General features: G+C 35.4%; 1 protein-coding gene across 2 annotated transcripts in view; it reads left to right on the top strand.

Annotated features, from left to right (window-relative positions):
• The window catches only part of SLC9A9 (solute carrier family 9 member A9), a 174,994-nt gene that overhangs the window by 40,615 nt on the left and 122,092 nt on the right, over window positions 1-12,287 (top strand). For both annotated transcript variants that reach the window (XM_065748030.1, XM_065748031.1), the window contains exon 6: window positions 5,122-5,227. In XM_065748030.1, the coding sequence (XP_065604102.1) occupies window positions 5,122-5,227 (106 nt within the window). The remainder of the gene's footprint in view (window positions 1-5,121; window positions 5,228-12,287) is intronic.

Here is a 12,287-nt window from a genome sequence, read left to right as displayed (position 1 = left end):
ACCTCCCTGTCCCTGCTGGCCACTTGTCTTCTGATGGAGCCCAAGATACTGTTGGCCTTCCAAGCTGCAAGAGCACACTGCTGGCTCATGTTCAGTTTTTCATCCATCAGGACCTCCAGGTCCTTCTCCAGAAGGCTACTTACAAAGACTTCTTCTCCCAGTCTGTATACATAGTTGGGAGTACTCCAACCCAAGTGTAAAGCCTTGCACTTTGCTATGTTGAACCTCATTAGGTTCACACAGGCCCTCCTTTTGAGATTGTTGAGGTCCGTCTGGATGGCATTCCTTCTTTCTAATGTGTCAGCCACATGACTCAGCTTGATGTCAAAGTTGGCAAACTTGCTGAGGGTGCCCTTGAGCACATCTGGAATACTGTGTCCAGTTGAGGGCTCCTCAGTTCAAGACAGACTAGGAACTACTGAAGAAAGTCCAGCAGAGGGCTACAAAGATGGCAGGAGACTGAAGATTCTCCCACATGAGGCAAGGCTGAGAGACCTGAGACAGTTCCCTGCACCTGGTGTGGTAGACCTGCTTTGGCAGGGGGGTCGGACACAGTGATCTCTTGAGGTCCCTTCCAACCCCTGTGATTCTATGATTCTATGTTCAGCCTGAAGTGTGAGAGGGAATCTTATCGATGTTTACAAATATCCAAAGAGCAAGAGACAAGTGGATGGGGACAGACCTTTTTCAGTTGTGTGCAGCAGCGGGACAAGTGGCAATTAGTACAAAGTGGAACACATTAAATTCCATATGAATATGAGGATAAAATTATTTACTATGAAAGAGTACATATTTCATTTTCATTATTATGTTTACCACTGAGACAGGCTGCCTAGAGAGGTTGTGGAGTCTCCTTCCCTGGAGATATTCAAAATGCATCTGATAATTTCCTGTCCCACCTACTCTAGGAAAGCTGCTTTAGCAGATTCACTACAGTTCTGTGATTCTGTGGATACCATGTAAAAGAGATGAAGCAAAAAGAATAGATAGGTAGACAGGACTTTTGCCAAATTTCTACTTCAGTATTTAAAGGATGTGGAACAAAAAGCATTTTATGATGCACATGTCGTGATGTGTTAGCATTAACTACTCCTGACAAGCTTCTCTAGGAAATGTATGAAAAATCTTTCAAATTCTTGGTTAATGACAGAAGCAACAAAAAGCAACACTGATCCACAAATTTGTTCCATTCATTAAATGAAACCTCAATATTTAACAAAAGTCTTTGACAGCTTGTAATTTATCATTCTGATAGCTTAAAAATATGGTGCAAAACAATTTATTTGTTGTTGCAAGACTGCTGTAAAGGCTGCATTAAATCATTATTCTCAAATTAAATGAAACATTGAATACGTTGCTATTTATGAAATCCCCCAACTACTTTAATAATATTCAGACCATGATTGGAGCCCATCCTTACAGCCAGAGAAGAACACAGAAACTAAAAGCACAAATTAAACATAAGAAAAGTAGTTGCATCTCAAATAAAAGGTTGCTTAAAGCATCTGAGTACATTTCTTGATTGTACTATGAATAGAGTCGTGTAGTTGGCTTAGTTTCTTTTCTCAATTTCCATTCCAAAACTATTTAGATCCATAAATGAAAATGCTATAAGGAGATATGTAAATAAGACAAACACAGTGATTTTGATTATAATAGCGTTAGATCTAGAATAGTCATGAGGAAAAAAATAAAAATAAAAGGAGAGAGAGAGAAACTTGGACTGGAAGTAACAAGGACTACTTTTCCCAGCTAATAACTCCATTTATGAAAACATTTAGCTGGACAAACTATTCACTGTTTCAGCTATTAATGCCATTTTTAATTATTCTCCCACTTTTACAGAGTGTCTGTGCGTGTGTCCAAGAGTTGTCTGAATGTTCAGTCTTACTCTTTCTGAATCTATTTACAACATTCAAAGCTGTTACATGTTTAAGTAATCGTATCAGTGAACTTCCAACATACATTGTCTTAGAGAATTTTAATGTGTGTAAATGAAAGACATTGTAGAAATTATTACATTGTGCTGTAGGATTTGATAGCGAATTTTGATCTCAAGCCATACAAAGAACTCATTGAAATTCCAAGATCAATTAAAATATGGGGACTGATAGATGGTAGACCATATTAAAAATATCAGCCTAATGATTTTGTGTGTGATATCTGGTTTTAATGAAGAGAAATTTCTGCAAAATATTGGTGTTATGAAAGCAGGATAGAATAATGAATTACAGTCCTAGAGTGAAACAAAAAATTCCTGTCAGATCTACTACCTGATTTTTAATTTAATTTTTCACTGGCAGGATTATAAATTCATTTCAAAAACATTTTTAATTTCCCATGGTTGTGAAAATCAATTAAGTATCAAAGTGGTTAAAACAGATCTGTTGACTTGAGAGAAGGTTTTTTTTTTTTTATTGAATTCCTTATTTGTAATAGCAAAAATGATGGTAGGTGTTTACATGTTAAAAGAAGAATTTTACTACCAGGACAGTAAACAAATGTACGTCAGTTAGTAGTTCCTGAAATTGTCAGGAAGAAGAAAATAAAGACATGACATTCTGTATGTGAGTATGTGAAGATGTATAGATGCTTCTGCATAAAATTAGTAGAGAAAAAATATTCTCCAATATTCTAGAGGTCCCTCACATAGAAAACTTGCATTTGATCAAAAATTAAGAAATGAAATTGTGACTGGATATACTTTGGATTCTGGTTTCCAGTAAATAATGTTGAATTTTCACAAACTAATACAATATTACATCAAATGTTCAACTGAAAAGAAAATCAAAGAGAAAACTGCTTTGAGTATTTCATTTTAAGAATCTTCATTCCTTAATGTATTTACTTATGTTTCTACATTTTGCAGTATAGACTGTTATCCCTAAATGTCTGTCATACTTATGGAAGTCCCAAAAAATTCAGCTTTCTAGAAAAATTAAAGTAGAAAAAAGATGAGACAAAGCAAGGTTACTTCCAAGCTAATCACTCACTGTAAAGATAATATCTCCCTTGAATATCTTTTCATTTTCAGCAGTAAAACTGCAGGTGAGAGATTTTTTATTTTTTATTTTTTGAGAAATTGGATTTTAAAAGTGCACCAAATTCTCCCTTCATCAATCTTTAAAATAGCTAACCAATACATGTAGTGTTCTTCATTCTGATCAACAGGTATCATTTGTCACGTATTTTGGGAAATCGTATCTTCTTGTTATTTAATCTGCTTAAAACAGCACAAATATTGTTATTGCAGTGTTTTCACTGTTGAGAGGGTTTCCCTTGTCTTAGTACTGTGTTTGACTTCTAATATAACCTAACTCTGAAGCATGAAAGGTTTTTTGTTGAGATTCCTTCAGAAAGGATGGAGCAGGTGTTTATCCCTGCATTCTGGTACATGGTGTCTTTCACCAAGTGCAGCAAAAAGGCTGTGGAAAGGGGCTGATGTGGGGAGGGGAGCCCCAGCTCCAGGCCTCAGTGAAATTCAACTGCCTCATGTGTGAGTGTGGATAAAGTTATTCTGCCATCAATTGTCCTCTATGGTCAGAAGGCAGATACAGAGTGAGTCCCAAAACCAGGCTGCTTCAGGGTAGCAGTAATTGTAATAGAATAACGTAAATAACAGAACAGAACAAGACTGACACATGAACAGAGAAAGTGACTTCTGCCTTTGCCACCAAAAAATAACTGGAAAGTACAACTTTGACAGTTGACAGTCTTTGTTGTTGTTAACACGTTCAGCACAGCGACCTTCCAATCCAGAGACAGTTCATGTATCATTAGCACTTCTTTTTGATATTTCAAGCATAGAAAAGAGATTTGCCTTCACAAGATTTGCTGAAGCACAATTATTTCTGAGCTACGTGAACTCCCTTACCTTTGGTCATACTGATAATCATGAGGCACTTTTCTAGTTGAAGTTACTATGGTTACAGCCGAACCTAACATGCCAGTTGCAATTCTGTTGTCATTGATAAAATTGGGTATTTATTGCAAACTGTGGATCTTGTTTCACACAAAATCAGAGGATTTTACACTAAAAAAAAAAAAACTTATAAATATAGCACAGTGATACATTTTTTGCATGGATACATCGCCTGTTTATAAACGTGTTTTAATTTAATGTATTCTAATACTTTCCTCTTGTTCATCCCAGAACTAACCCATGAGTAGTCTGACAGATTAGTTGGGAAAGGAGCCTATAATTAAAATTGTAATTTTTGAAAAAAACTTGATGGGAAACATAAGTGAGACTCCTCTCACTTTCTTTACAGTTGATAGGACATCAGTTATGAAATATATCTTTTCTATTCAGATTATGAAGGTAATAAAATACCAGTACTTTATGTAATGGCTGTGTTGGTTTTGTAGGAGGTAAGAGGAAGGAGAGGAATGTGTAGAAAATCTAATTGGCTTGACCTGCTATACTAAAATACCAACAGTATGCTAGCCTTCAAGCACTGTTTTATTTTCCTTCTATCATTTTTGGAGGAGCTATTAATGTAAGCCCAAAGCAATTAACTAATGAGCAATAGCTGGAAGTGGTGAAGTGTTTTAGAGAATAGGTCTGTTGTTATGCCAGTGGCATCAAAGAATGGGAGACTAAATTGGATCCACATTTAGCACATTAAGACAGCAATGCCTAATCAAGCAAAAATCTGAATATAGATATTCACAGAATCACAGAAAATCCTGACTTTTTTTTTCATCTACAGATTATGCAGTGCTAGGTAGGTCTAGGAAGGGATTGTTATTACCTGTTTATGGGTTAGAAGACTGTGCAATAAGATAACTAAGGTGTTCTTTAAAATCTATAGGATAGAGATACCAAATGTGAAACAAGTATCTAAATACCCTTACGGATGTGAGTCTAAATGATTTACCAACTGAACTTAAATTTGGCACAATTAATTTTTTCCTAATGCAAGATAAAGTTAAATATCAAATATAACATATCACTATAGTAGAGTTGAAAGAAATTTAAATTGATTATATCCTGAAGGAATGTTAAAATGTGTTGTAAGTTGTAAGTATCAGTTGTTCTAGTCTGGATGAGCAGGCTTTATTTCTTGAACTGCCAGAGGAATACAAAAATAAGAAATACACTGTTTTGTCTCCATACAGTGACAGTCCTTGCTATTTTCAATGAGCTGCATGTGGATACAGATTTGTACACACTTCTGTTTGGAGAGAGTGTCCTAAACGATGCTGTAGCTATTGTGCTGACACAGTAAGTACAGCCACTTCAATTCTTTGCTTGATGAGCTAATTACAAACTTTAATTGATATTATTCTTCACAAGCAGATACAATTTGTGTGAGTACAGATATATAGCATTTGAAGTTTTCATTATAGAGATTTCATTCTGGAGTTTGTCTTCATTTATTAAAAACCAGAATTCCAATATCTCTCAAGGCAATTGTTTACCCAAAATGCAATTCTGTTCATTCTCATTTTAGAAAGTAGTATATTCTGAAAAATATGTAAATTTAACTTCCTGTGATTTCTTTACCACTTTACAAGATACCTTGAATAGTGCTGAATAGGCACATAGGACTTATAGCAACCTGTGCAATCTACTAATTATTTTCCAGGATTAAAATAAAAAAATCACAAAATCACAGAATTGCAGGGGTTGGACGGGACCTCTAGAGATCATCGAGTCCAACCCCCTGCCAAGCAGCTCCCTAGACCAGGTTGCACAGGTAGAGGTCCACACTGTAACTCAATTTATCTCCTTCTGCCTATTAAGTCTGACAGAGTTTTAGATGGTAATATTATCTTAAGTTTATATATAGCCTTTTTGTTCTCCGGAATCAAGTAACACAGATGATGGGCAAAAGTCATTTGTTGTCCTAAAACAACAAATGCTAAATACATGATTTACACTATCTCAAGTTAGCTCTGCTCTACATGTATTACATCCTTCTAGAGATTTCCTAGAAATACCAATAATTCTCTCAGACAATGTTAAAGTAACACAAGTGTTATAAATCAAATTCAGTTTTCTGGAATGCTTGAAGATGCTTCATAGTAAGTCTCAATTTGTTGTTGCCTTTTTTTTTTTTTTTCTAATACAGCTTTTTGAACTAGGATTTATCCTATCCTCAAGAAGAACAGACTCACAGAGATTAGTCTTGACAAAAAAAAACCTTAATTTAGTCCAAAACACCATAGGGAATCTTATAGTAGTTGAATTAAAAAAGATTAAATATAAAAATTAGCATTTCTATTTATCATTCTCCATCTACAACTATCAGCCTAGTTACACTTACACTAAACTTGCATCGATTTTAGAGCAAGAATAATATTTTCAAACACTGCCAAATATCTGAGCACATCTGTCACATTCAGTCAGTGTGAATGGAGTGCATCATGTAGCAAAGCATCTAGTTGGACAGACAGTGAAATGCACTAAAGGAAAACTAAGCAAATGGAAACTTTAGTAGGGAGAACAGATAGAGAAGTACCCATTAAAGCTGTTGTCAAAATTAGAAAGAAGCATGTATGTGACCAAAACTCTTGAGATCTTTTTCTTTATTTAATTTGGTTTTGTTTAATAGAGAATTAGGCAAGTATAGCTCATTAAGACTCTTCATCTCTTAGTGCAAGGTGCACAGGCTGTGGAAAAGTTAGCTACAGAATCTCCTTAATGTGTCTTGTTTTCAGTCACTGTGATGTCAAAGCACATGGATCTGTTCAGCAGTGAAACTCAACTGCAAAACAAATCTAGGAAGAAAATACTGTCAGACAGTACATGATTCATGACTTTATCCGCTGCTCTTTCATGTACTCAGATCTTGGTTAGAACTCTCTGCCTGTAAACTGATATTCAAATCAGCAAGAAGGATGTCTGCTGCAAATGCTGCTTATCTTCTGATGCCTTTGCTATACATGGAATACTAGAAATTTTTTTTTACTAAAGAATTTCTAGTCATTGGAATGCTTTTGTATTGCCTGTATATCCAGTGTAATGCTTTGACTTCTCTAATAGATTTAGTAATTTGCAGAAACTGAAGAGAATACATGTCATCATCAGTTCCACACTTCATTAGTTTCTGGCTTAAATAATCAGCTTCTGCATAAATGCTATGTTTCTGCAACCTAAAATGAACTTCCTTTCTGTAGCTTTTCAATTAAAGCTGCACTATTAATAATGTCAGCTTCAATGTGTTGATACCACTGTAAACCAAGCTGAGTTTAAATGAAGAATATTATTTTTCTGTCACTATAAAAGAACAGCTAGGTGTTTTTTTCTCTGTGACACATTCCACTTTCCAGGATGGTGCAAACACATTGTATTCATAATTACAGTGATAGGGGACTATTAAAAAAGGTGTGGAGCAATGTTAACAAATATGGAAAAGCAAAAACAAGTTACTTTGTACACAATGTAATAGTAAACAGAAGCCTGAATAAGAGTACACAGTGTGTTCCATCAACTCACAGAATAACCAAGTTAATGTCTGCAAGAATGACTTGTTACAAGAAAGGGAGGAAAAGAAGGAATTCCCTTAAAGTAGGGCTATCTGCCAGCAAGGCTTTATACTAATACTTCTCTTTTCTTCCAGCTTCTCCCTCCAGCCTCTATTTTCCCTGTGCTGCATATCATTAAATATAAAAACAACAGCAATGGGACCAGTTCCCCTGTGTTTCACATTTCCAACACTGAAAATGAGTAATTTGAAATCCTTTTTTCATATAAAGGATTTCAAAATATTTAAGAAAAGCAAGAACAAACAAGCATACTCAACTAGCTGGCTAAACATGCCTGCTCTTATGCAGAAAAATGCATACGAACAATTATGCCATGAATATTTACTGTGCACTTTGTTTTGCAGAAAATGGACTTCAGTACCTGCGCCAGCTTTCTCTATTTACAGCATAAGCTTTATCTGTTGAAGTAGTACATGCATGCTAAAATTAAAAGACAAACAAGACATACATGAGAAGATATTTGAGCTTCTCTTGAATGTGTTAAAGTATGCTAAAGATAGTTTTTGTGATTAGAGAGTGTTTCATGGTTTGGAATCTAATTTTAAACAACAGATTATGGCAAACTTTGATGAAAGCCATAGGACACAACATTAAGGCAATATATTTCTTTCATAGATTTCAGACATTCAGAGGAATGTTTATCATTGGGATAGGGAATCACTAGGGATTTGACTTAGTAGTTCAGTGGGTAGGGATGGTGATAGGAGGATGGCCGGACTAGATGATCTTGTAGGTCCTTTCCAACCTAATGAACCTATGAACCTAAGAACCTATTGCTGAGGAATGCTAATAGTACTTACAGACAGATCCAATTATCTGTTTGTGTGCTTGGGCACTTAATAGCTGTGGAAGGCATTCAAAAATCATAATCTCAGCTGGAGTTGTGTGATGAAGACTGTTGAATCTTTTTGAAAATTTATAATCTAATTATATCTGGCAGCAGATCTTGAAGATTAACCTTCTATTTAATTTTCATTCCTTTATTTTTCTCTCTCTTTATATCACCTGTTGAATTAGTTTTGAGCACATGTGCTGTAGCTTTGGACTTCCTATAAGTTTTTGCATATCTGTGTGAGAACGTGCTGAATAAGATGTTGAAATAGCACTAAATAGCTTGAGATGTAGCAGAAGTGTAGTTGAACAGGTCATTAGAACTGAGATAATATATTTAGCATAACTATTTAATATTTCTCATGCTGAGCAGTCACTGAGTGCAGGATGTAGAGGCAGTAATGAATATTGATACATTCCCTACTAACAAAATTTCTAGGAGAACACTGCACAATAAACGTTTCCAGTGTAATCAGCGTAAGAAATGTTTGTATCAACATTACACAAAAGACATGCCTCCATTTCTCCATTGGCTCTTGCACTATTTATTGCTCAGTGGACCTGATGGGTCCTCCTTTCCTAGAAACAATAGCATGGAAGTCATAAGGCATTTTAGCTTTCAAAACAAAACATCAGCATATAGCTTTGTGTTTCTCTGGAAGTGTTCAAGGGCAGGTGTGATGGGGATTTGGGAAATGTGAACTAGTGAAATGTTTCAGCACGTGGCAGGGGAGTTGGAACTAGATTATCTTTCAGGTTCCTTCCAACACAAACTATTGTACTGTCTATGATTCTTGATTCTAAGGCACTGTGACATGTAACAAGAAATTAATTTATTAATTCATGTCCCCCTGTTATATGCAACTAAGAACAGTTTGTTACATGGATGAAGTGGAAATCTTGAACATGGAGAGAAGCCAGAGAACATGGATTCTGGCTGACACATGAAGAACTCCTTTGTCAGAATGCTAATTTCCCTAGAAAGGTTGGAAGTGGCTGGATATTCAGAGATGGAGAAGAAAGTAATATTACAAACATAGTTTTCATGTAAAGTTCAGCTTGCCATTTTAAAGTACCTTAAATGATACATAAAGGAAGAGATGTTTTTGTGACAGCATGGCTAGTTATTGAGGGGAAAGGTGAGGACAAATTTATATAGGTGATGATCAGCTTTATGGTGCCCAGAAAGTAAGATCCTGCTAAAAGAAATTTTGCAACTACTTTTAAGTATTTCCAGGGTGGACATGTATCCACATTTTTCATAGCATAGCTCACCTCTGTTCAAAAAATACTTTCATTCTAGTGTAGTATTATCATATGCAAATTAAAGTTACGCTCAAACCATTTTTTTGTCTGTAGTTCCCATGGAAACTTTCTAAAATAACACAGCAGTGGTAACTGAGACAAACTTATTGAAGAAGCATCCATTTCAAAGGAAAATAACTTTGAGGCCCGAGTTCAATTCAGTTTATGCTAGCTCCTTCTAAGGTGGACATTTCTCAAACAATGATCCCTGCAATTGCCTTAGGAACTTAAGAGAATTCCTTCTGTCACACTGGTGATTCTTACTGATAGATACAGTCATGATACGACTAATTTTAGTTCAGCTCAGATCTCTTCAGAATAGAAGAAACTCTTATTCAAATGGACCTCAAATAGAACCTCCAAATCTTTCTGATTTTAGTAACTTCCTTGTTTACCAGTATTTTAACTTCTGTGGTTAAAATTATGTTGTAAGATTGATCAACATGAAGATAGTTTACAAAGGAGGAAAATGTAATCAGAAACTGAAGCAATAAAAGTTTGGCAAACACCAGATACAGGTACAAATATTCATCTTACGTTTCATTTAACTTTTTCACTGTGACACAACAATCCCTTATCTGCTAATGCTACATTCCTACTCTTCACCAGCATGCTTTATTTCTAATTCATTTATTAAATATATTTAATATATTTAATATTATTTAATTATAATTTAATTATTATAATATTTAATATATAGGATATATTAAAATCAGCAGTCCTATACAGGACATGATAAGATGCTGTAACATTGCTGCTGAATAATGAAATTGGGAACTGGGATTTGCAGAAAATAATATTGGTTTTGAAAGGTATGATGTGTGTCTTCATGATGCATATGTCTCACAAGATGTGAGGCTGCCTTTACAAATATTTTAAGCTTTCTTCTTTTGTCATGGAATGTCTGTGATTCAAATTCTTTGACCTTCAATTTCTAGAGCATTATTCTGGACAGAATTTGCCACGCTTTGATCCCCAGACACACTGAATAATAAATTTAACAGAGGAAAGATAGCTGAATATTCTCATCTCATACTTTTCTATTATACTGCACTGCAGCTGGCCATTACAAGGAACACCATGGGATTCCATATACACTATCTCAAAACTTTTTGTATCATATGCAGTCATTTAAGGCTTTCCCATACTTTGTTTCAATTTCCAAATATCTGCACCAAAGTGGGAGTTCAGTCAGTCTAAGAATATGGTGATGTCTGTCAGCCTGTATCCCATATCTCCTGCTGGGATTTATTAGGAACTGTTATCAAGAAGCAAAAAAAAAATTGCTTCAGTATTGAGTCAGAGAAAGTAAAAAAGAATGACTGTTTCTCCACTGCTCTTATTTTTAACCATTTTAACCATTTGTCCACAAAACTTCTTAGTGTCCATTGCCATATAATCTCAGCTAATGAAGTGGAAAAAAAAAATAAAAACCCACCTCATTTAAGTTCTATTTCTAACATATACAAGTGCAGCGATGTTACTCACACAATCTAAGTAAATTAGCAAGTAATTAATACTATTAAAAAAACCTCCTATTCATAAGTGGGCACTTATCCACACACAATTGATAGCTTTAATATACCCACACATAAAATTGTTTCATCTATTTCATTCTTTTTCAAAAGTGTATATGCGTCATTCATTGCCAACCACTGTACAAAGACACATTTCTGCCCGTGGAAGTAAAGACAGAAATAAAGGTGGCCGTGCCATCAGGCAGAGGAGAAACAGATAAAAGGATTAATACATTTCCTGCCTTAAGAAAATAAATAGCATATATACTTCTAAGGGTGGGAAGAGATGGTGAAACAGGGATGAAGGAGAAAGTTTCTGAATTTGTGAAGGCAAAACACAGACATTGCAAAGATATGGCTAGAAAAAAGAAGCAAGGATGAGAAAAGGCAAGGCATGATGAGAATTTTAGATGTGATGTGCAAATACAGCTCATAATGTTAACACAAACCTGTAGACTGTAATCTCTTAAGAGGGAGGAAAGCTTGCTCACTTAGGGAGGCAGAGGAAAACCTCATTTTATATACAATCTATTTTTTTTTTTGTGCAGTTTTGCAGAATTTTATGTTCTTTTATTAGGAATGTCTGCTTTAGGAATCCTTAAGTAGTACTTGAAAAAGTGCTCATGAAGTGGAAGGAAACTGAAAAAAGCATAGGAATTAGGTCTGCCAGTTCTAAAGAACAGGGCACCCTCATCATGTAATCTGAGATGTTACCAGATACAGAGGGATTTGTCCCCATACTCTCTTTGAGCTGTTGTTGCATAAATAAATTTGGCAGAACCAGAACATTTGTTGGCCCAGTTCTAGCAGTGGCAGGCTTAGACAGCTGATTGGTGTGAAACCTGACCTAGAACTTGGAGAGCAAAGAGAAACCAGCCTGCTTTGCAACAGGCAAAGAGTCGCTTTACTGTGCTGATTTGCATGTCCCTGAATCCTTGACAAATATTTGGGGAAAGTCTGTGAGCTAAATTTCTGGAAGAATGTCCAGGTGCATAATTCCAGATGAATTCCTGTTTGCGATTATTCCCACAAAGATTCCTAGGAAGGAATAACTGTTATTCTGCAGAAGGGAATAAAACAGAATTTGCTGAAAACTTGTAAGAGAGCAAAATGCTGGATGGAAGCTCGGCAAAACATTCC

The sequence above is a fragment of the Cyrtonyx montezumae genome, unplaced genomic scaffold (assembly GCF_038088225.1).
Source record: "Cyrtonyx montezumae isolate F1298 unplaced genomic scaffold, pur_monq_1.0 scaffold_5, whole genome shotgun sequence".
NCBI lineage: Eukaryota > Metazoa > Chordata > Aves > Galliformes > Odontophoridae > Cyrtonyx > Cyrtonyx montezumae.
Note: the sequence above shows the minus strand (reverse complement) of the source record. Positions and strands in the feature narration are given on the sequence as shown.